The 25882-nt window shown below is 42.7% G+C and overlaps 1 protein-coding gene across 2 annotated transcripts; it reads right to left on the bottom strand.

Annotated features, from left to right (window-relative positions):
- Positions 1–712: 712 nt before the first annotated feature.
- On the bottom strand, positions 713–25541 carry LOC307243291 (transcription factor 7-like 1-B). Of its 2 annotated transcripts, XM_080018022.1 has the most exons (13): positions 25429–25541; positions 24542–24746; positions 24358–24427; positions 24082–24206; positions 5233–5316; positions 4485–4602; positions 4149–4242; positions 3886–3972; positions 3647–3757; positions 2681–2846; positions 2461–2568; positions 2054–2108; positions 713–1833 (listed from the first exon to the last, which is right to left on the bottom strand). In XM_080018022.1, the coding sequence occupies exons 2-13, from the start codon at positions 24725–24727 to the stop codon at positions 1187–1189; spliced, it is 1851 nt and encodes a 616-aa protein (XP_079874148.1). In that variant the 5' UTR covers positions 24728–24746; positions 25429–25541; the 3' UTR covers positions 713–1186. The 2 variants fall into 2 exon arrangements, with proteins under 2 accessions (XP_079874148.1, XP_079874149.1); XM_080018023.1 differs by lacking the exon at positions 25429–25541 and having other exon boundaries at positions 24542–25232.
- Positions 25542–25882: the final 341 nt, after the last annotated feature.

Raw genomic sequence — 25882 nt, 5'->3', positions numbered from 1 at the left:
CTAATGAAACGTCTGAAGCCGAGCGATTCAAAGAAACAACTCGAGTGAACTCGAGTTAATGTTTTGAGAAATGTAAAGTCAAAGACATATATTAAACGAAAGTGACTCGCCAAGATATTGTTATCGGGGCGTTGGCCTCAGAATGAGCTGTCTTAAGCATTTTGAAATGTCCAGCTTTAGCCTTTATTTTATTCACTTAAAGAGCCATTTCTTGAAATAGGCCAGAAATAATATTTATTCATTAATTATTCAAATTAATAAATCTTTCCTAGATAATTGAAAGGATCAATTTCATGCAAGAGAGAAAGTAGTCCAAGAGGAAAACAGGTCATAGAACTATTACTGTACCAACTGAAAAACCAATAACGCCCGGTTAGATCATGCACATCACGAGCTTGTCAGGAACAATAATCCAGGACGCTAGATCTACGTATTCAGTTTATGGCGCACAAAGTTCACGTTGTATTACGCAACCTATCGGTTTGTTTGTTCAAAGTTGGAATGACTCATGATTAATTACTCAGTAGGTTTTTTTCTCCCAACCACATCCCATGACTCACACCAGGGGTTAGATGTTACAGCGAAAACAAACAGGTTGGGTCAGGAAAAAAAAGAAATTAAAAAAAAATATATATATATATTTTTTTTTTTAAATAAAATGCAGACACACACACACAACCACTAAATTCAAAACAGCTGTATTTGTCAGAAATCAATGGATATTTATTAACACGGTGGAGAGGTGCTTTTATAAAACAATCCGAAATAGAACTACACTCATGACTAACAACACATGAAATATGCATATCGAACAAATCCTTTACACCGCTTATTATTCCGTTAACAAACTAGTCCTTACACAAAATGTAAATCGTGGGGGGGGTTCCATGGGGTTCAGAAAAGTGAATGAAAAAAATAAAATGAAAAAGAAATTCTGAATAGATGACCGTGTGAAAATCGAGGCTTACAAAAATACATTGTTTCATAGAGTTGGGAAAACGCAGTCAAATATTGACCAATATTTTTGCCCGGGCTAAAATGTGATCTAGAATCTTAACAAAAGGTTTTCTTTTTTTTTTTCTTTTTATATGTATATATATTAAAAAAAAGTTATGTACAGGTAAAAAAAAATCAACAATAAAAGGTAGAAAGCTTAACTACGGCACGTCAGCCTGTCACGGGCGTTTCAGGTGTTGGTTCTGGTGACGAGGGAGAGCGGCTGCGATTGGACTAAGGCACAATGTGAACCGTGCACCGATTGGTGGGCGGAGGCGGGCGGGGCGGAGGCGGCGGGAAAGGGGAGGGGGCGAGAGAGGGAGGAGGGGGGAGGGGGAAGGAGAGAGGGAGGGGTGTGGCTCCGCGTTGAGCCCACGTGGGGGGAGTAGGAGGGCGGGTGGGAGGAGTGGGTGGGCGAGACGGAGGCAGAGTTGGGCGGGCGCCCGGAAATCCTCGGGCTCCGAATTAGAGAGTGGGAGTAGACGTGGGGGTGGGAGTGGGCCTGGGCGTGTGTGTGCGCGTCCCTGCCGGGCCGGTGGGGCTTGGTGGTGAGGGGCAGCGGCTGAACCTGCTCCGCGTACGGCGTGTGTTCGCTGTGGGAGTGGTCGGTGTGGGTGGGGGCGGGGGCAGCGGGGGAGGCCAGTGCCGTGGTGGGAGTGGCGGGGGAGTCGAGCGAGGAGGCCGGGCTCGTCTGGGACAGGTGGGTGTGCGTCAGGTGGGTGTGCATGTGCACGTGGGCGGGGGCGGGGGTGGGAGTGGGGGTGTGGGGGGGCTTCTCCTGGGAGCCGGCCAGAGCGCAGGGCTTCTTGGGCTGCGGTGCAAAGTGTTCCGGAGACGCTGTGAAATGGAGAACATAGACAGAAAAATGTTAAAAACACCTATCGAATGATTATTCTTTTTATCATAATCATAAAAATCTGGCCTCCCTTCAAAGATAATTGAAACCCCTTTCATATTTTTTTCCAACTGAAATTTTTAGTTCTTTCAGTAATAAGGAGTCGTTTTAAATATATTTGTTAACATGATGAAATGACAAATATAAAAGTTTATGCTTTACCATCTGGTCTAGAATCAGCCTTGACATTATCCCGTTTTCTCTTCTTCCTCTTACCCTGCAGAAAGAACATAGAAAAAAAAAACCCACCAGCGACATGAGTAACGCAAGACTCGTAACGAACAAATCTTTGAAAATGACGAGTGAGTTCATATGGGATGTGGCTGGTTTATACATCCCAAGTCAATCATTTGGGCTGAATTGAATGATGAGAATTCCATTCACGAGCCAAGCTGACCCAATCTTTGTACTGAGTCACTTGTAAAGAGGAGAATCCAAAAAAAAGAAAAATATACAAACAAATCTCTGGCTTATCCTTTGTGTTGAAAAAAAACAAACAACAAAAAACAACATGATTCTTATTCCATATTCCTGTCATTTACGTAGTCCAGTTCTTTTTTTATACTCACGTAGTTGTCCCTGGCGGACCAGCCGGGGTAGAGCTGCGAGTGGAGCTGCCTCTCTTTGCGAGCGAGGTCGTAGTACTTGGCCTGCTCGTCTCGAGTTAGCGAGTGCCACTGTGGACGGACGAACGACAGAGCATTGGTCACTTTGAAAAACTTAAAAACAACAACAACAACAACCACCACAGCCAGCTCCAGGCCATTCAGTCGAAAGTGCAACACTGACCCTGCGTCCTAATATCTGGTTGATGGCGGCGCTCTCTTTCAGCGTGCACTCAGACACCACCTTGACGCGCTGCTCCTTCATGTACAGCATGAAGGCGTTGAGCGGCTTCTTGATGTGAGGCTTCCTTTCCTCCTCCTTCTCCTTCTTCACCGGCGACACAATCTTTCTGCGGCGACACGGGGAGGAGAAAATGCGGCAACGGCGATGAGACTCTGATCTCTGGGTTCAATGTGATATTGCGGGAAAAACAACTGCGATCAAGTAGAAAACGTTTCAAATAAGAAATGAAAGGACAATAATCTTCACAGGATGGGAAAGAGATTTTTATAACGTTAAAGGTCATTTGTTGTCTCTGGATATGCAGCTTTTTAAAATCAAAACAAACAGATCACATGACAGCTTCTGTAAATAAAACGGCGATAGAAAAAAAATCACTGAAATAAAATGGCTATCATTATTTAATTTGGAGCTGTGTGTAATCACAACACTGAATCAGGGTTCATTCTGGTATAACAAAATAAAATTCACAAACTTTCAAGCAGCCTTTTAAGCACAATTTTCCTTCATGCAAAATGTAATCAATTTTCAATGTGATCTTAATTAAAATATAATATAATCTTTGTCTCATTGTCTATTATTATATATACAGTATCTATTATTAATCTTATTGTAATCTACTATTAAAAGTGTCTATTTCCAATCTATGCTGGATTAAATGTACATTATTTATGGCATAAGCTGTGCTGTAAAAGCGATTCCTTGATTTATTGTTTATAACGTTATAATTTAATGTGATTAAATAACAAAACCAGTTGAGATATCATAGAATTTCAATGATGATGATTTTTTTTTCAAGGACTTTTCAAGCACTTCAGCACAAAATGGGCAATTCAATCTCTGAGGATGAAATTCAAGCACCTCAAGCAAAACAAAATTCAAATTAAAAAGTAGTTTATCCGTTCCTACCCGTGCTCGCCGCTCTCTCGGGGCTCCCGCTTGACGATGGCCGGATGCGGGACGGACGACTGGGCCGACGACTGGGTCACCAGGTGGGGGGAAAAGCCGCCCGACATCAGGCTGTCGAACGCACCGTCAATTAATCAATCCATTAGGCCGTGTTATGGGATAGCATCGACCAAACCAAACCAAACAAAACCAAACAAAACAACAAACCATGACGAAATGATGTGGTGGCACAAACTCACCCCGACATGGAGGCATTCATGGTGAGAGCGGCGGGAAAAGAGGGCCTAAAGCCCCCCGCAGCAATGGGGTACATAGACTGACCCTGACTAGATGGAGAGAGCGATGTGGAGCGGTGACAGACAGACAGACACACACACACACACAGATAGATGGAGAGACACAGAATGATCGTCAAATGGGATGGCACTAAATAATAAATGGCACACACTTTTGGGGACACGTGTGTGTGTGGTTGTGCGAGACTGCGTCGGGGGTTACTCACAGCCACCCAAGGGGGTGCGGGATCTGGGCCATGCCTCCCGGGGAGAGGGGGTAGTAGGGGGAGAGCTCTGCGGGATGAGGGGCACGAGAGACACCTGCCCCAAAAAGATTGTGTCAAAATACACACACACACACACACACACACACACACACACACACACACACACACACACACACACACACACACACACACACACACACACACACACACACACACACACACACACACACACACACACACACACACACACGTCTTAAGATCAAGTCTAATTTCAAAACAGCGAAAGCGCATGAGATGCTCTTTGGGTAGTGATAGATTTAATGGTTAACCACCTACCCGCATCGGGAGAGAAGTGCGGGGGCGGCGTTTGCGGGAGGAAGGGGTCGGGGCTGTAGGAGATGAGGGGGGAGAGGTGGGACATGTGGGGGTGCTGCACCACCGGTACCTTATTGGACTGTGTAGATACAAGGAGAAAAGCAGAATGGTTATACTGAGCAATGCGAGACTCACAAACAATGTTTTAAACGAGTCGGGAATCTGGAATCACATCGGCCAAAGAATGAATGCGCGACTCACTAACAATGAAATAATTAAATCAAAACAAATAATTCAATAAATCAAATAAATTTCAAACTAAGCAAGAAAGGCTGAGGCACTTGGCACAATTCTTATCGAATGTGACTAATTAACACTTTAAATTATATAGTTATAATTTATATTCATGATTTATACCCTATATAGCCATAATAATAATTTATCATGTGGATAGTATCACATTTTCTAGATCTTTAAATATCAGACTAATTTATTTCATTTTATTATTTTTTTCCCCTCTCATTATTTCAGACTGCTAAGCTTTTTATTTATTTAGTTATTTATTTATATTCCAGCGGTCTGCAGTGTAATGTACCAAACCTCAGCAGAACAAACCGTCATATATGTAAATGTACCCTAATTAGATGGATAAGTACAGCCTTACAATTTTGATCTTGCAACACAAGAGCTAGTTTCCATTACTATATCTTTTTTAAGCAGAATTTTAAGGGTCTTTAAGGGGCTTCGATATGATTTTGTGAAGTGTTACCAAGTGGGTCGGGGTGGAGGAGCGAGGGTCCTTCAGAGCCGTTGTTCCGGGGACATCGAGGAGAGGCCATTGCATCTGCAGGTACTGAGACAGAAATTGGACAGGAAGGGTTAAAAAAAAAAAAAAAAAAAAAAATAGGAAGTTGGGGAGGCAGACAGACAGGAACCCAATTTCTTAAAAACCTGACCTTTATGAGACATGGTCTGACGCCCAATGACAACATGACATGATAAAGTGTAGAGGACATTTTGGCCCGGTGACTGAGCGCCGGACACTACAGATCTCTTACAGTCCCAACCAACAGCTGCTTCCTGTCATTCGAGCTGACCCGAGGATTTAGGAGTTTGACCCCTTAGACTCCCTAAATTTGACATTGCCGGTGGGACTGTGAAGCGCACCGGGCAGTCCTCGTTCACACACACTCTCACACACACACACACACACACACACACACACACACACACACACACACACACACACACACACACACACACACACACACACACACACACACACACACTTCAACTCAACTTTGTCCCGGCGCCCAGGCGTTGGTTTTTGATGACATCTACGGCCAATTTATTGTCTTTTTATTCACTTTAAAAGGGTGGCAACAGACCACAGGTCTGTCGGGTTTTCCTTTTGCGTTGAGATAATGCCGTAGCTCCATAGGAGGGTGTTGCCTGTGAGGAATATTACCAAATAAAGTCTGCTTCGAGGCTCCACCGAAAGATTTTATGATGTGGAGCTCATGACCTTGCAGTGAAATAGCTATGCTCTTATAAGCAATAAAATAGATTTTTGAGTTAAGGCAAAACACAACAACAATAACAAATGAACACATCTGTTATTTCTCATGACTTACTTCATCATTACTCTTCTGTTAAGCGATACTCAAAGAAGAAACTTACTTTGTGTATTCTAGCGCTCTGCTGGTACAAATTTGTGAACATAGGATCTGGAAGTCGCGGGTGTGCAAAAAGGATGCAGAGGGGCGGTCCTCACATGTTCAAATCTGGACATTTTATTATATATTATAATTATATTTATTTATATTATATTATTTTGCCACATTTAATTCATTAAAACACGTGCATAATGTATGTGTCGTATTGAGACTGTAAACATTTTAAATAAAAACTACTTGGCAAAGCTCTCAAAAGGTTCATTTAGTTCACACACATAGAGGTGAATAACTCAAATACATCCTGTATAAGATATTTATATAAGTACTGTATATATGTAAGTGTTTTACATGTGTTTGATTATTTCAATTCCTTCAATCAACCAAGCTTGCGTGACTCACTCGTCAGTCGAAATATTCAAGTCAGGTTGGGTCAGCAGGGGTGAAATTGTGCATTTTAGTGACTTGGAGACATTATTATATTGCAGTACAAGGGAGATGATGCGTCACAAAAATCAAGGTAACTATAGTAACCAACTAAAATAAGTCTCGCCTCAACAACAAGTCCTCCTCGTTTGGGCTGAGCTGCTCCAAAAAAGTTTAACAAATTTTACTATTGTAATTTATTGGATAGTATTTTACGTATCAGATAAGATTTGGGGTGGACAACAGCTCCGGTTGGACAAGCCAGGAAAATTTACGTACAATCATTTTGGATTCAACAAAAGACCATCAATAAAGCATGTTGCCAAAATGCCATTTGGACAAACTGTAAATCTGTTAGTAGTTATAGTTGAAGCAATAACTGTAAAAGTTATTACTGCATGATAAGGTTTCCCATTGTAAATATCCAAACTCGCCAACTTACCAAAAAAAACCCAAATGAAACCTTCAGTCCGACAATGAACTCTGGCTTCCCATCCTGACCAAGTTATCACCATTCACATTCTTTAAGCTCAAACACTTTTTACATTGTTAAGTTAAATACAGAAACTGAATCCCATAATGTCATTTGTGAGGTTTGTCGAAGATAAAATTAGCAATAAAAATAACATTATGTTGGTAAGGTCTTTATTGTGACATCCTTAAAGGCATAGTATTACAAGCCTTAGTATGTTTGTATTAAATTTCCTGTTAAATCAACTCTATATTAGCATTCTTGCAATTGAAAATGCAATGGAAAGCATGACTGCTACAATAGACGTGGCCCCAAACACACACACACACACACACACACACACACACACACACACACACACACACACACACACACACACACACACACACACACACACAAACTCATGATCATGTTTTTACACATAAGCAGGAGGACTCGTGAAACAAGGAAGCCATTGTGTAGTCGGCCAACGGCAGAACATAAAGAGTGCCACAGGAACATTAAGATTTGGGAGATTTGCTTTCAAGGATGTTTTCAAGGAATACAGAGAATATACACAGTTCTTTTAAAGTAATACTTTGGAGGCAGACCTCAGGGTTCTTACAGAACATAATTCCACGGAGAAAAAGCGACTGGGACGCATTTTGCGCACCCGTTCCCCTCCCCGACTGTACCGACGATGCGTGCTTAAGCGATGCGTGCACCAGCGACGGGGTGCCTGCGATTGAAGCGCCATGACGGTGCGTTTTGATTTTAGATGTTGGTTATTTTATTTTATGTTTCCTGATGGAACGAAACCGTGCGTAATGGGGACACTTTCTCCGAGACACTCACCCCGATCACCCGGTGCGTAGAAAATAATCTTAACGAGTCTACGAGTCGTTCCCCGTGCCCCATCCCCATGCTGTATTTTGTTGTTTTATTTGGAGGAACGGGAATCAGGCAAACGGAGGGCCATGTTCGACAGACGATTCACACATATAAAAATAAATGGATGATTCCCCTTGTTTATAATTCCCCATTTTAATGTTATCCCAGTGCATTTTGTAAGCTTCCATCTGTTTCATCCTGTTATTGTAATGCACACTGACCAAAATAACAGATAAAATAAAAATAAAAACCCCGGGCTAAATAAATAGATAAATAATAATGCTGCTTGACTTGAAGCTCAGTCGACTGACTGGTTTCCGACTGATGAATCGACTCGTCGACTTTAAGCGGGGGCAGCTCTCAGTTTGGTTTTTATCTTATTTTACAATACCAATTCCGTCCCTGAGTTTCCAGTACCAAGATACTAACCGGCTGCATGCTAGCTGTGTTAGCTCAAATTAAAGCAACAGGTGGAAGCAACTAGCCTAGCTCCCGTGAAAAGAGGAAAATACTCCTTCCACCTTCTCCAATCTCTAGAGTTATAGAAGCGATATATCTTGCGCTTGATGACAAGCACAAAACAAAACATATGTACAAGATTTTAGTCATTATATAATTTTGCACTATGGACATTATGGTTGGGCGGTTGTAAAAATGTTCAAACTGGTTTGATGTGAAAACAGACAACGGACCGGAATACTGAATTTCCCCACTACATGTCGCACTTGACTCAGCAGCCGCTCCCGAGTTGGTGGCGGTAATGCACCGAAGCCGCTTCCCCACTTGCACTGAAAGCCGTAAATTTATTGGCAATGTTCCGTATTGGCAGCATGTGGGAACAGGAGCCGGTGTCAATGTTCCGCAAAAGCCGTTCGGTAAATTTCCCCACTCTCAAAGTAGTATGGTTTACGGGAAAATGCCGGCACGGCTGTGAACAGAAGTGACAGTGTGATTGGAAGCATCAGATTTCCGTGAAGTAGGTGCGGGGCTGAATCCAAATTAAGCACAAATAGTGGGTTTCTACGAACATTTATTTTGTACAAATATTTCAAAAGTTATTTGTTTTTGGGGGGGAAATAAATAAATAACATTTAGGGGCAATGGCACGTCTAATCCGAACTGTGGAGCTTGTCTGCCAAGACGAGGAAACTGAAACACATCCAGTCTCTACAGAGACAGGTCTTTATATTCTTACAATTCATTATTTTTATAATTAAAAATGTCACTCAGTCCCTAGACCTGTCTTTTAGAGTTCGGGGTGCGGAGCGTGGAGCCAGAGAGGGAACGAGCGGACAGGGAGAGGTAGAACGGGTGGAGAACACTCCTTCTCCGGAGGCAAAGAAAAATGATCACACTGATTTAATAACTTTGCGTTACGGTTATTGCATCCGGGAACGGGGGGCTATGTCCCCCTGTCCCGGCACAATTAGCAGAGGAAAGAGTCCGTCTGGGAGGGGTGGGGAGACAGGAAGCAAAGCAAAGCGTTGGTCTCAAAAAAAATAAAAAAAATAAATAACAATTCAGATTGTACGTCCGTCCGACATTCATATCCAGGTCAAGTGATCAGGGGAAAACAGTCCTGCAACTTCAGCAAACCAGGTCTCGGTCTCTCTCTCTCTCTCTCTCTCTCTCTCTCTCTCTCTCTCTCTCTCAAAACAAGGGGTTGTGTAATTTTTCACTACTGATGACGTCCAGTTCATACAAATATGCTCAGCTATTTTTTAACAGGTAATATGCGAAAAGTAATGGGTTAAACAAATGGGTTTCGTTCATCCGAGCATTAAAGCCCTCGAAAACAATACATCGATCAGAAACGCAAGTACATTTTGGGTCGTCTGTGGGAGTGATCAGGGCGCAATGTGAGACCCTGTCTCCCTTTCCATGTATAATGGATGCATTGGAGAGGGAGCGATCGCATGTCCCGTGTATGTTTTATATATATATATATATATATATATATATTTTTTTTTTAAATTCGATTTCCTGATTGAACGGGGAAAATAAAAAAAATAAAAAAGCACCATGAGTAACAGGGATAATCTCAGCATCGCTTTCTTACCCCTGGCCCGGGTACTTGCCACCGGGCCTAACAAGCCTGGACAGGTCACAAAAAGCTGACTGGATTGTGTTTTTTCAGTTTGCGTGTTAGCAGGCCCATCAGACACCCAAATGTATGTGCACAAGCACTGAAAAAGTCAGTGTGGCAGTTCCTCCTACCACCCACCACCCAGTTGGCATGTTCAGGGACGGCACAGAGACACAGAAGACGGGGTTGTAGACACCAGTTCATTGTAGAGAGGGCTAGTCGGAATAAGCCCAGGAGCAGAGAGAGATGTCGTGACACGGGCTCCTCCTGACTGAGTGTGGGGATGGAGGTTTTACCTGCTGCTCGTTTGACCAACCAACGAGCAACAGGTATGCAGCCACTCTTGTCCCGGATCCACCAATTACCTAGATCCAGGTCAGGTGTGGCTGCTCAAACCACACCATCCCCACACCACAGTGAGTTTTGCATAACAGGTCGACGTGAATGGGCATCGAGGTTGCGGATTTTCTGGGAAACAAATATATATTCATGAGGAACGCGTCCTCGGCGCACCGCAATCCGCTGTGTGTCCGTGTGTCCCGTTCCTCTAAATTAAACAAACGGAAACATTTTGCTATATTTCCTTATTGAACAAAAAAAAAATGGCTAAATGGCTCGTAGTGCTGAGTCGTTGACAAACGAGTCTTTCTTTTTGACCAAATCTTTTAAGTGGACAAAATAAACTGACTCCTCCCCAAAATCGATTTGTTCACTTGAGTCGCCGCCTTCTGCCAAAAGCCACTGCTAGAATTTGTTTGCAAACTAATCGGTGTGAACAAACCTAAAGAACTGGCGGCAATAAGAAACGGTTCTTGTGGTAAGAGGTTTTGGCCTTTTTGGACTGCAGCCTCCTGCCAGAGGGAAGTGTTTCAAACAGTTTGTGTCCGGGGTGGAAGGGGTCAGCCACAATCTTACCTGCAAGCCTCAGGGTCCTGGAGGCGTATAGGTCCAGGAGAGATGGTCGGTTGCAGCCCATCACCTTCCCAGCAGAGCGAATGACACGCTGTAGTCTCCCTTGTCCTTGGTGGTTGAAGCAGCGTACCAGATAGTGATGGAGGAGGTGAGAATAGACTCAATGATGGAGGTGTAGAAGTGCACCATCATCGTCTCTGGTAGGTTGAACTTCCTCAGCTGCTGCAGGAAGTATGGCCGACTTGAGCAGTGGTCCCAAGTCAACATCCGGGCATTTGGACAGGACTTGGCTTGATGCGTACTTTGAATCGGAACAGTACTTGGGCTGCGACTGATGACGTTTCACAAGTCCACAAGAACACAAGAACAGACAAGAACGCAGATTGAGAAAGGGCCTATGTCCTCTGCTGGGCATTCTTGATGATGGAGCTGATGTTCAGCTCCCACTCAAGGTCCTGGGAGATGATGGTTCCCAGGAAGCAGCAGGACTCCACAGAGTCAACTGGGGAGTCACACAGGGTTATGCGGGTGAGTGGGGTCCACAACCATCTCTACTGTCTTCACAGCGTTGAACTCCATGTTGTTCTGGCTGCACCAAGTCACCAGATGGTCAAGCTCCCACCTGTAGGCGGACTCATCCCCACCAGAGATGAGCCCAATGAGGGTGGTGTCGTACGCAAATTTCAGGAGCTTGACAGACTGGTGGCTGGAGGTGCAGCTGTTGGTGTACAGGGAGAAGAGCAGAGTAGAAAGAACACAGCCTTGAGGGGAACCGGTGCTGATGGTCCGGGAGTCAGTGTTTACCCAGCTTCAAGTGCTGCTTCCTGTCAGACATGAAGTCGGTGATCCACCTGCAGGCGGAGCCAGGCATGCTCAGCTAGGAGAGCTTGTCCTGTGTTCTTATAGTTGCTTCGATTCTTCATTGATTCCCTCTTTAGTTATTTTATTCAGGATGGTGTGTTATTTCAGTTTGTGCACCGCAAACCTTATTGTGCAAACATTATACATGCACGATCCCACCTACGCTTGGCATCATTGACAATTAAGTCGAAGTAAAATCTTTGTCATGTTATTTTGTTCAATAAAATATTTTAATATTATTTTAATTTTAGATAGTTTAGATTTAAATGCCGTATTGACTCAAACGGGATGCAAGATTTAATTGTGAAATACGGAACGATTCGTATTTTAGGGGATGGGTGGCAACCTTATTTTCCCCCTTGATTGCTTAAAAGAATATGAATGAACCGTCACCGATGATAGCGGATACTTTTTTTAATTCGCTTTGAACTGGGCCAAATTGAGTTCTATGCCATGGGATTCATACCAGGACCCTTGTACCACACATTCATGCGCGGACATGTTTGCCCTTATGCACGCAGCATAGGCGTTTTCACCTGGATGGAGAATTATTATTATCGCTTTTGTTTGGCTGTTTTAATATTATATTTCATGTCTGAATTTCCACCGCACACGACCAATACTCTTGCAGTGTGTACAGAACGCAACATTTTCAAGTATAATATTATAATTATTATTATTTTAATTGTGGTGAAAATGGAACAATTTGGTAGTGAATGTTGAAAACCAGGACATTTTAGTGTTATCTGTTGAGACTCAGCTTGAAACCGGGACAATCCTGGAAAAACCGGGATGTCTTGTCACCGTAGTTAAGTCTCATGTGGTGTAGTAAATCGTAGTCAGGCACAAACAAATGAAATTTAACAATGGCCAATTGTATTTCTTAATTTTGTGGAGTGACAAACTTGTTTTAACATCGTTATACGCAAGCAGACTTCCTGCACGGACCTTGGCTGCAGGGAGGACCCACTGAAAAAAATACATTGCAAGAACAAGTCATGAGACTCACCGGAATCAGTGAACAAATCTTTTTAGTAAACTCAAAAGATGTGTGTGGCAGAAAGGAATCGAAATACCCACCACTAATGGCTAGAACCAGGGCTGGTTCCATGTGCCTTTGCCTTTTTTTGTTGACTTTGAGCTCCTGCCACTTTTAACATCTCTGCACGGGCCTGCAGCAAACACAATCATTTGATAGGAATACGCAAAATAAATAAAACAACATTTAGAAGATCCACCTTGATGCGTTTTGTTTAAGTAAGGTAATTCCTAAAGAAAGTAGGTATTCCACAAGCACCGACTCTTGTTCCTGGAGGCAGGGCTTACTTTGCGCATAGTGTGCACGCGCAAAAAAAAATTAAAATAAATAAATGCACCGCTGCTACAACTCCATGCTAAGGGAAACACTGTTTGTTTTTTCTTCTCACTTAAATTTATTTTCCCTCATCAACAACAGTGCAAAATACATTTTCATACAATTTATTTATTTTTCCTTTTCTTGCTTTATTTAGCATTTGTACACATAACATTCAAGTATCAAGCAAGAAACACACAAAATAAAGCATATCCAATCTAAAATATATATAAGAAAAATGATAATAGCAATTCTCCATCGTTTAGTAAAGGTGGATTTTTGGAGCCTTAATGAGTATGTAATTTGCTCCACATGATAGAGGTCTCATACTTTTTAGATCCATGAATTGTCCGCAAAGTTTCTGCGGACAATTCATTTTTTTCGTCTGTTGCGTGGAGGGAATTAATTCCCTCCATGTGTTTGAATTTGTAACTAGGTGTGCCTCAGTGCACACCTCCTTCCGAGTGTCCTGCGATATGACCTTGATCGTTTCCGCATCCCACCTCTGATTTATCTGTGGGGTATTATGTATATTCATAGATGAAAATATGATATAATTTAATCATTTTATTATCTCTATTTCCATTTGTATTTATATTAAAAACTTTTCTACGGGGGTAGGTTTTATGAGTCCCCCCCCCCTTCCTTGTGTCAGGAACGCTCTCAGCTGTAAATATCGAAAGAAATCTGTCCTGGGGAGGTCAAAGTCATTTCTCAACTGTTAAAATGTCTTAAGATTGTCACCATCAAATAACTGGTGTAGATAAACCAGTCGCTGACCTGATCATTTTCTAAAGTCAATATCCAAAGTGTTAGGTTTGAAGGTCTTCACAAATCCAATACTTATAAATGATGAGATTAGCTTTGGTAGCCCAAAAGGTGACTGTTTTATTCCAGATTTTAAGAGTGATCTTTGTCCAGTCTGCCAATTCTATTTTAGTGGCATCTAGAACAGGTAGGATTTGTAACAGAAACATTAGTGTAACAATAACTAAATACTGCTAAGTAGTGCTAAGTAATTGTAAGTTAGGAGAGGAGGTGCTTTCTGAAGAGCTGGGTCTTCAAGTGCTTCTTGGAGATGCTCTGACCCAGTTGTCTAACATCACAATTTGGCCCTTGTCAAAGTCGCTGAGATCCTTACGCTTGCCCATTTTTCCTGCTTCCAACACATCAACTTCAAAAACGGATTGTTCTCTTGCTGCCTAATATATTCCACCCCTTGACAGGTGATACTGGAACGAGATAAGCAATGTTATTCACTTCACCTGTCAGTGGCTGATCGGTGTATTTATGTACCAATGTTTGTGTGAAATTGATTTGTCTGTGTATAAGTATTGATTCAAGAGAGGTTTATTTGTCACATACATACTCCCTTTTTTCTCCCTGACTGGTGTGAAGAGTAACCATATTCTTTATCTGCCCATCACTTTAACCTTTCATGCTCCACATCAGATAAATGGGTTTCCTGTAGAAATGCTATCTGACAGTTGGCTTGTTTCAGCTGGTACAGAATTTTCTCTCAACAGAACTATGAAGACCTCTAAAATTATAGCTTATAATTGGTACTGGAAGGTGGGCAAGAGAGATAAGGAGTGAAGCGGTAACAAACAGTTTGCACCCAGATCATGTATAGTGTTATGTAAATCAAGGAGTGGAAATAAATAATGAAACCAGGAGTGGGACAAGCAAAAGTACTTACTACAGCTGTACAAAAGCTTTTCGACGTAAAAAAAAAAAAAAAAAAACTATCCGAAATCCGGATAAAGAAAAGAGATGGTAACCTTGTTGTTCTTATGTTTAGCGCAGGATCCCCAGGGAACAGAAGGATCAGAACTTAAAAAAAAACAAAGAAAAAAAACCACAACAGCTATTAAGACTACAGCTAACCAACATTCGCAACAGAATGGTGGGACCGAGTCCCTAGCCACTAAAGGCAGGCAGCATAAGTGCAGTCTCGATAAAATTCTCAGGACGTAGAGGGGGTCATCTTGTAATCCAAAGATTGCCAGTTTAATCCACCGCTCCTCCTGCTCATGGTGAAGTGTACTTGAGCAAGACACTCCTCAATTGCTCCTGATGGCCGCACCTATCGGTGTATGAATAATTGTAAGTGGCTTTTGACAAAAGCGTCTGCTAAATGATGATGATGTAAACTTCATCAAGTCCATGAACTGCATCCAACAGGTCACGGGACAATGTGAAGCTATTGAGATGGATAAACATTATAGAGACGTTTGAATGACTAAGTAAACTTAAAAGTGTCTCCAGACGCTGGTAGAAAGAATATCAACTATTTCCTCCACCAGGCTTAACATTTTATCCGTGCTTTATTACAGTGGTTTTCAACTACAGCCGAGTCCTTGTGGGAGCACCCTGTCTTGCGAGTCTTTGCCACACTTATGTATTTAATATGAAATGATTTGTTGAAAGTTGCGTTTTTATTTTGATCAGGAGAGAATGCGCAGTGGCTTAGAACAAAGACATCCTTGAGTTCTGTGGTTTTAAACCACAGCCGTATGAAACAACACGCATGGTTTATGTGACCAGTCTCCTGAGTTGTTTTTTTGGTAGTCAATGACAAGTGTGTGTTGTATCCTCAGTGTAAAACCCTATTCACTATACAATAATGGTTTCAATGATGAAAAAGATAACAACCGTGGTTATAGAACCCTCTCTCCAGACAGTTGACCAAAGATGGTAACTTGTGGTCGACCAATTGATTGGTCGGCCGATTAATTGGGCCGATATTTGCGCATTTACAGATAATCTGCATCGGCTGATGCCTGTGCTCATAAAAACAATAATAAACAATAATAAATAAAACAAATGTCTGCATACTAGTGTTGTCATAAATATAAATTCTGAATATTAAAAATGGTTTCAGGCTCATTTTCCCCCACGATGGATATACTAGTACCAGCTGCGCTTCCTCGCTCTCTCCTCGCTCCCACAGCGAGTCACGCCGCGGTGCCCACATAGCCCCGCCTCCTCTCACTCACTCGCTGTCTCATTCATTTGTTATGGTGTAAGCCCATTAAAGATGGCAAGTGCAGAGCCTCTGAAACCGGTTTGGAAAGAAAACAGCAGGAGTGCTTGTTTGGAAATACTTACACATTTGAGGCAAAACGTAAATCTCACTCGGAGAATTGGAGTGGAGTTTTTTTTTCTCCTCCAGACAGCGATGCACCATGCATGAATTCCCTTGGTGATTTTCCTGTGTTTTTATTTTAGATCTATATATTTTACTGTTTAGTTTGTTAGTTTCCTACTTGTATGGAACAAGATTTTTAAACACAAAACCGCATCAAGGGGCAGGTGCTTGGGCACCCTCAGCCCATGACTTGGGAGTCTGAGTAACTTCGGCAAAAGAGTGAATATTCGACTCACAAACATAAATAATTACTAAGGACAAAGTCCAAGGCAAATTTATACTGAATGTGATTAACACTGCTTAACATGTTGCATTCCACCTAAATAAGTAATTTTGACAGATTTTAATTATTCTTGGGAGAATTTCATCCACAACTAAGAACCAAACCGACTCCTCTGACTCTTGTACATCATTCAACGGAAGTCCTCTGCCTGAAAATTCAACGACACTTTGCTTTTTACTGAATGACTCTTTAATTACAGAATTTCAAAAAACAAACATAACGTAACTTACATCACTACTAGGGGTGTCATGATTCCGATTCGAAATTGAAAATCGATCGAAATGAGCATTCGATTTCGAACTTCGAAATCAAACAGGTTTGCGATTCTCCCGGTATTTTTGTGGGTAATATTATCCGACATGGTCGCCGTATTGGGACAGTCAAAATCTGCGGGTAAACCAATGCAGTTTGTGCTGGGAGGTGTGGGCCCCTGCACAGGGTCGACTGTGGCTCCCGGCTCAGAACAGACTTGGACTTGCTGCGCGGCATCCCTCAAACACACTGCACCACACAACCTGGCACCAGGGCTGCAGGAACTAAATATACCAATATAATATATCAATATATTGTATTTGTCCAGTTTGTTGCATAGTGAGCCTCCATTAGACAGAAATATGCCCGGTAACGGGGTGCAAAGTCAGCGTCGTCAACTCCCTCTCCTCTAGCTTTTCACTGTGTGTACAAGGGAGAGTGTGCCTTTGACCACAATGTCCAGTGATTCCACAGATGTGGCGAGGAAAGTGGGAACTTAACCCGATCATTACCAACAGAATGTCCTCTAGTGCAGGGGTTCCCAACCACCGGCTCGCGGACCGGTGTGGGGCCGCGGGACATTTGCCACCGGGGCATGAGAATACAGGCGGGATTTTTTCAGGAGCAGTCAGGGATCTGCTCCACAGCAGAGCAGCAGCAGGAAACTTAGTCAATTAAATACATCTAGTTTTTATTTGCCTTGTTTGGAGAAAAACTCTGATCGGAGCTGCGGAGATGCAGGTAGTTATTTGCCTTTTACTACCAGCATTCCTCTCTGGTAAAAATAGCATCTGTTTATCTGCGCTTATTTTGGTGAGTAACCTAAAAGAATAGTAATACGTAACTTATTGTTTTTTATTCTTAAGTCTAGTTTTGCAAAAGCTCTTAACTGTTTAGGTGTGTTGTTTAAATATTTTCATATTTTTCATTATTCAAATTTATATATAATTTCTCAGTAAGTAGTTACTTATCAATAAACAAGTGTTTTTCTTTACAAATCAAGACTCAATAACCTAACAATGGCCTAGCTGTCAGCGCTGAAAAAATGTTTGAATCGAAAATCAAATCATGACCTTAAAATCAATAGTCTAATCGAATTGTGGATTTGGAGAACAGTGACACCCCTAATCATTACTAATAGTTTTCCAATTCAGTGAGAATCTCAAGCTTGTTCTGACTTACAGAGCTGCTTTTCTGGCTGGAACCAATGAATTAGTGTAGCCTTGCAATTTTGAACTTGCAACAGAAGAGCTAGTTTCCATTATAAGTGGAATTAGAGTTTGTTTTCACAAAACACCTGGCAAGCTCTACCGGAACAGTGTTTAAGATACACTATCAGGATAAACTTTCTATAACAAAAAAAGAAATGCTTTATCGTTCCATTTCACACACTTCCTATCAAACAGAAGAACACTACACAAGTAATTTACACGGAACACTTGCGGTGCCTCGTTCATGTCTGAACTACATATATTAAAATAGTTAATTTCTAAACCATTTATACAATTGTCTATATGCATTTCCCGCCCTACTTGTGTTGTGTGTCTTGCTTTGGGAATTGTAGTAGCAATCACTGTACGGTTCAGTTAGTGCCGGGCTAAAGGTAGCATGTACCTTTTCCCAGACTATTAAAAGGAACAAATCTGTCACTATCTGTGTCACACACACACACACACACACACACACACACACACTCTGTCTCTAATAAGTACACACACACTAAAAGGTACATCTTTATGTACCTGGGCTACTGGGATAGTGCTTTAGCTCGACAAGAACACAAAGTATCTTAAAGTAAGACATACAGATCAGCCACAACATTAAAACCAGACAGGTGAAGTGAATAACATTGATCATCTCATTACAATGGCACCTGCCAAGGCGTGGGATATATTAGGCAGCAATTGCTCTGCATGAAGTAGGAAAAATGGGCAAGCGTAATCGTCTGAGCGACATTGACAGGGGCCAAATTGTGATGGCTTGACGACTGGGTCAGAGCACCTCCAAAATGGCAGGTCTTGTGGGGTGTTCAGACAATACACTTCACAATGAGGGTTAGAAGCACACAAAGTCAGATATCCTACAGCCGATGTGTCTTGATTTTAAATAAGTATAATAAACAAAATAACATTGATTATTTATCCCGTACTTGTCATCAGTTTGAATATTGTAATTGTTATTTACAACAGAAAAAAATGGATTGTTATTTTTGCCAGAGGAGAAGGCTGGTAGGCAAATAATGTTGTACAGACCTGTGATTTCTATGTAGTAAAACACGATCGGCTCAGTCATCAACTCTCACCTTAAGCCCCAAAGACACTACATTGTCCTGTACACCCTAAATTGAATGAGTATGTCAATGCGTTACATTACCGAACATTCCTCTGGACTATTAACCATAAATATTGCACATGCGGTTACACTTCACAATGAACATTTACACATTCCGGCACAAACTGTACAGCTTTATTTAAAAAAACAAAAACAGCCTTATAAGAATACTTTACATATTCTTATATATTTAACTTGTTTTCCAGTTGTACGTGTAAAGCTACTTGGCAATAAAGACGATTCTGATTTTGATGTTGTGGCGACAGGAAAATGTAGTAATCCATGATCCATACAATGACTAATTTGATTTCTCGCAAGCAGCTCGCAACCGTTTGTGCATCCATGTTTGTTTACACTCACTCCCATGCTTGCTCCCACGTGCAGACACCAGAAAGCACCATGATGTAAGATATTTCTGTAAAGCAGTTCTGCTGCTGATCTGCGACATGAGGGACCGAGACCGTATGTGCAGCGGCCCCATCCTGTTAGCATGATAACATCACACAATATATTTCTCATTGACGGACAGCATATACACCCAATGAGAACATGCTTTCTCTGATGTGCAGCTGTCCTATCACTGCTTGCGTAGCAGTTATTTCTCATATTGCTGTAACAAAATGGAATATTTTAATGTTTTGCAAATGTTAAAACAGAACTTCAAATCGAATATGCCTCATTGTTAAACATGGACTCTGATCGAACACGGTAAACTGCACTTACACCGTTTCGATTGCCGCTTTCATACAGAGATCCATAAATACCACTGTAAAGATAACCTGTCAATATTGTACGTTTGCTTTTCTACATTGAACCGAATAAAGGTGGCATAATGCCGCCCCCGTGTGTCATTTTAGATAGCATGCCGGCTTTCCGGATCAGGGGCGCGATCATGGGGCATGACGTGTAAACACAACAGCGCTGGCTTCTAGTGTGACGTACAACACACGTGTCGGCCAGCGGACATCAATGATCTGGAGTGATCAATAGCTGACCACCTGGTTTCCACTGGCAATAGAAGCCCTTCTATTAAAACCGGTATAATTTATTCATATTTAATTATATTATTACACAAGTAATAACCTGGAGCCGCAACTTAATCACTGGACCATCCGCAGCACCACGTCCAAATCCTCAATCTGCTTCCTCGCTACAAGCACCAAACATCCCTACAATTAATACATACAAAAAACAACTTTTATATCATTCCACGTTTTTTATTTAAGCAATTTCAGTTCAATATTCCAGAAAAAATGGCCGGCCCCATCAGTGGAGTGCAAAATTCTGGACTGGCAGGCAGCCACAGCAGACACGGTGCCTCGCCTGAAATTCCACCACGCAGGACAGCAAAAAGTTTAAATATTTTAACCCTGCGCAGCAAATGCTGTGTACCATTGCCGATGTCATGCTGTCGTCCACTAACATGAATTCCGGTTTGCCGTCTCCCGTGTTCCATGTGAATGCAGCTGTTACGGTGGTGGGCGCACACATAATACGTCATCAAAACGTCATACGCCTGTCCCGGCACGCCGGCTGGCCCTTTCACACAGATGTCAATTCGGCCCAGTTTTGGTTCTGTGACTAGCTCCGCAGCCGGCTCAGTGCCGTCAACAATGCCCCCCCCTCCGTTCCATGTTCTAACATTTCACACAGAACGGCGAGCGTGAATAATGGCGCAACATTACAGCAGTGTAAAAGGGGATAATGCTCAACAGGATTCTCCCTGATGGACAAAAAAAAATTAAAAAAAATCATCTTCATCGGCATTAATGTCAGTCAGCGATCGCCCCCATCGATTGCCAATTGATGATTGAATCGTCAATCTGCCCAAGCCTATTCTGTTGCATAACGAGCCTACTCTCCATGTGTTTGCCCATGCCCGTTTGCTTTGCATATGTCTGAGGATGCTGTGGGCAATGAGCTCGTATAATGAGCTAGAACAATTCCCCTGTGGAGCCATGCATTAAGGCCATTCATAGACTTTTAATGACAACAGTGAGCCATTAACATAGACGGGGTGTTACAAAGCTCAAGAATAGAAGTGACACGTGACTGTGTGTGGGTATGTGTAGACTTAAAAAAAAAAAAAAACGCAGAGAAAATAAAGAATCTAAATCGTATGCATATGTTGAAGTACCTGTAAAGCCAACTCCAAGATTAGAAAGTTATTGATTAAATCATGTAAAAAGACTTAACTATGTTGTACTGAATAGTGTAGTTGGATCATTAAACTGTTTATGTGATCCCGATTTTTTTTTTGGGCGACCCTAAATCAGGGACGTGTGACGTAACGCGTTCCTATCTGTTGGCCCTCCCCTAGCACTATATAAGAGTAGACCGCATTCGTCAGTGGTACTCTCGCTCAATCGTGACAAGATTCTACAGCTACATTTGTTTTCTTTCTAGCTATGGAGCCTTCGTCCCCATAACGCATCTTCCCTGGATGCCAGAATGTACAACAGTTCGGTCTCCTTATTTACATATGCGTTCTGAGCGTGGTGGCTCCCCCAGCTCCGTGCCTTCCTGGACAGCGGAGTGCTGTCCGGGCTTTCCCTCTGAGCGGGGCTCTCCCGGGCACACAAGCACAAGGAGCCGGAACAGAATCCCGCCGGACAGCGGGGCTCGGTTCCGGCTCGGCGCACGGAGCTGGGGGGGGCCCCACCACGCTCCCCGCAACAAATATCCCATTTTCTCCTGTTCTATTTTTAACTTCAGACCAAAATCAAAACAATGAAAAACAGCCCATTATTGGTTTCCTCACTTGGGATTTTTAAATGTATGTATTGGATTAGTGCTATCTGACACTTGAGCGTGATCGCACCTCGCCCGGGATTGGGCGTGGTTTCAGCGCCTTCAGCGGTCCCCAGCGTCTTAGAGCAGAGAGAGCTGCCTTTTTTCTTCTTTTTTTTTTTTTTTTTTAAACCTATATACTTGGGGATTTTTTTTAATCATTCAAATTTGGCTGGGTGATTAATAACACATTTTTCTGGGGTGCGACAAACTCAGAACACATATAGTGTTGCTTTACAAGGAATTTAATAAGCTAGATCCTAAACTAAAAGTGAGATATGCTGACCAAGTCAAATATCTCAATCTTTGGCATGACTCAGTGGCCAGTTCTCTAAATAGAGGTAATAACATTGCAGGGACAAGCACGTTAAGGGTTACATTCGTCTGACGAAAGACGCTTTCACGTGGAGCAAGCGGACCAATCACAAGACTCCGCTGATGATGTATTTGAATTTGTGACTTGTTTATGGTTGCCTTGCCAATGCTTTTGCGGGTGATTTGATAACGGACAAGCAATACAAGTTCTTCTGTTTGCAAACAGGCTCCTCTTCTTAAGAATGGCTGGAAACGGGACGGATTCAGAAATAAGGGAGCCCTTCTCAGTCCTGAGGGTGAAATTTAGAGGCAACCGTCTGGAACAGAGATGCTGTGACATAACAGGAATTCTACAAGTTATACTTCTAGGAATTCTACATTCTAATGAGGCAGAAGACCCAAGTCGTCACTAAGCTGAAAAGTCTCTGGAAAAGGTTTTTGCAGATGAAAGACCAACACACCACGCAAACTTGTTGAAAATGAAATACATTACAAAAACATTGGCACCGGACATAACAGCTTCCCTCCCGCCATGTTCCTGAACATGGCAGATGTCTTCCGCCACGTACACGTACGTGCGGCCGGCATTGTCCCATCTTCTTTTTCATCTGTTGAGTTTCATGGCAGGTTGTATCCACAAGTTCTGCATTAGCAACACTGTCCCTGACCCATCTTTTCCGCCATAGCCATGGCATGTGTGAAAAGGCGCAAGACAGAAATTTTCCTGGATGTAGTTGCATGTTTGAATAGTGAAAGTCACGAGCGGGGCCTGAAAGGTTTTCACGGTAATTTACCGGGAGCTATGTGTGAAAGAGGCTTTAGATAGATAAATATTTGGAAAACTATCATAAAATTGATATTGTAGGGATAATGTCCCTCAGTTAGAAATGCATCAATGCTAGCAGAATTGCACTGCAGTATTGACATAGCAAGTAAAATGTTCCCTCGCAATGCAGTTTAAAACAACATGAATAAACAATAAGAACAAAGATGATACATTTTTAGACCCTTATCTAAAAATGCATCAGAGTAAATAACCAAGCAAGACACTGCCAAACCACACCGGGGAGCGCCCAGCTAAGGCAACTAATTGGGGCTAAACCGAACGTTACAGTGAAACAGATTTCCGGCCATATTGGAGACACACTGGTGAGCCACATTCTTGCTGCAGGCGGTTTCACCAGGAGTGCTGTGTCCAGACCTGTCGAGCTGTGTACCATCGCACAATGCCCTATCACAACAGTGCGCCGGCAGCTCAAACCCACTCCAAAATATTAAAGACCAATCTAATCAACCACAATACTGTCCTGTTGACAACAGCATACTTATCAAGACAATAGTGTGAACGGCACCCAGGTTTCTAATAGCATGCTACTCCAACAATGTAAGGCAGCCAGCGGGGCTAGCCTTTTTAGACTTGCCAGTAGATTTATAAATATATCTAACTGATGCCAGCCATAGTCTCCCAATAAGACTCTAGGCCTGCTGTGTGATGTGAGATTAGTGTATGATTTGTCCGTAGAGAACAAATCTTTTGAATAACTGACTCATGGCTCAATGATTCTTCGATAATTCCATTCACGACTCAATAGCCGCAGACGATCGTTCTCCCTTAGTCCTCTCTCGCTCTCACAACTGAATGGAATGAACGAAGAGTTGGAAAAATGTAACTACTCTCTTTTCATTACCAGGTCACCTCGCTAAGAACTGAATCAGAAAAAAGTAGTCCAACCTTTCATCACTATTCTGCCCATTTGCAGTGGGCATTGCAGCAAATACATACACATACATCCCAAAAACACATGTACCGGACCGTGTTTGACACGTGACTGTGTGTCTTACCGATCTAGCCGCCGGGCTGGCAAGGTAGGGGTTACCGAGGTTGGCCAGGTCCGGGATCATGAGGAAGGGGTAGCCAGAGTAGGGAGAAGGCTTGAAGAGCCCCCCGTCCTGCTGTCTCCTCAGGGCTGGGGAGAGGAAAAGTCGGTTTACACAACAGAAAGAGAACAATCACTACTTGTAAAACTCCCAACTTAATACCCAGTAAGAGACAGGGTTAAGCATAAAAACAATAATAAATGAATAAAAAATGGTGAGGAGCTGGGTGCCACTGGATACCTTCCACAAAGAGCTCTCGCTGCCGGGCATAAGTCTCCAGATCTGGCCTGGGCCGTGGGCGCCTGTCCGCCTGCAACACAACAACGGAAGGGAAAAAAAGAAAATAGAAATGTTGGGATATGATTTGTTTGAAACAACAGCAGGGGAGGGCGGTAAAACAGAAGAAGAAGAAAAGTTCACTCACCTCGGAGTCCGAGGAGCTGCTGTTGTTTTCGGACTCGTTCACCAGGGAGGACTTGACGTCGTCCAGGTCCCGCTCGGTGGACACGTTCGGGGATATCTTCTCCTCCTGCTCCCCTTCGTCTTGGAAGGGAATGAGTTCATCGTTCGCCCCCAAATCGTCTCCCCCGCCGCCGTTTAGCTGCGGCATGTCGACTTCCACAAACTAGCTAAAAAAATAGGAGGAGGGGGGTGTTAGCTACAAGCCTACCGCTTGTTGTGCTCGGCTCGGCGTGATCTCGGAGGGGGCCAGCGAGACTTTAAAACTAACGAAAAATAAAAAATAAAAAATAAAAAATAAAAAAAAGGGAGAAGGAAAAATGGAAAACTAGCTCCTTCCCAATCCGACTCGGCGCATTGGGAATGAGTAAGCCAAATAATCCACAAAATGTGGAGGGGGGACAAACACAAAAACAGTCCCCTGGTTCGAACTAGCAGAGAGGCTAGCTATGCTAACTAGCGTTCAACCACGGCTCATTTTTCTGGCTGCGAATTCCTGAGGTCGGTCCCCCCCTTTTTTCCCTCCGCTCGCCCGAAACAAGAAACCGCGCTGCGGTGAACGTACCCAACAACAGCAAAACCCGAAATTCTGAATCCTCCGCTTGAATTCTGCCTGTTTGAAAACAACAACGACGGCGAGAATGACAACAATGAAGGCGAGCGCTTTCTTTAAGACCGTAGGCACCGACTCAAAAGTTTGTGTCCTGCCCCCACCTCCCGCCCTCCCCGCTAAAGCTAGCTAGCGCGACCGGTCCGGAGCCAAAATGAAAATAAATATATATATATATATATATATATATATATATATATATATGTATATATATATATATATATTTAAAAAAAACACTTTACTTATTTTATTCCTCGACATTCATCCAAAGCGAGTGGTGAGTGGCGTCCATTTAACTTGTGTTTCCGCGCAGATAAAAAATACAATTTAAAATGTTGGTTCGAGGAGTTTGTCGGAGCTCGCCCGGCGGAGAGGCGTGGGAACCGGAGCTCACTGCGCCGCTCGCTGAGAGTCTGGAGCGGGTGGGGTGAGTGGGTGGTGCTCACCAACCTGAGGTCAGTGGATCACGGACCGACTTGTGGGGGGAAACCGCGACGACGATGATGATGATTATTATAATAATAATAATAATAATTATTATTATCATTATTCTGTTTGAAGAAACATGGCAGGGTTGAAGGAGGGACGAAAAACCAGCCCATTTGTTTTAGCTTTGTTGTATATTACCAATTTTCCAACTAATTCCCATTAAAGTGGACTTCGGCTTCTGCTGGATATTGCCATTTTCATTTTCTA

Source organism: Zeus faber, assembly GCF_960531495.2.
Source record: "Zeus faber genome assembly, chromosome: 17".
Lineage (NCBI taxonomy): Eukaryota > Metazoa > Chordata > Actinopteri > Zeiformes > Zeidae > Zeus > Zeus faber.
This window is presented reverse-complemented; position numbering and strand designations above follow the sequence as displayed.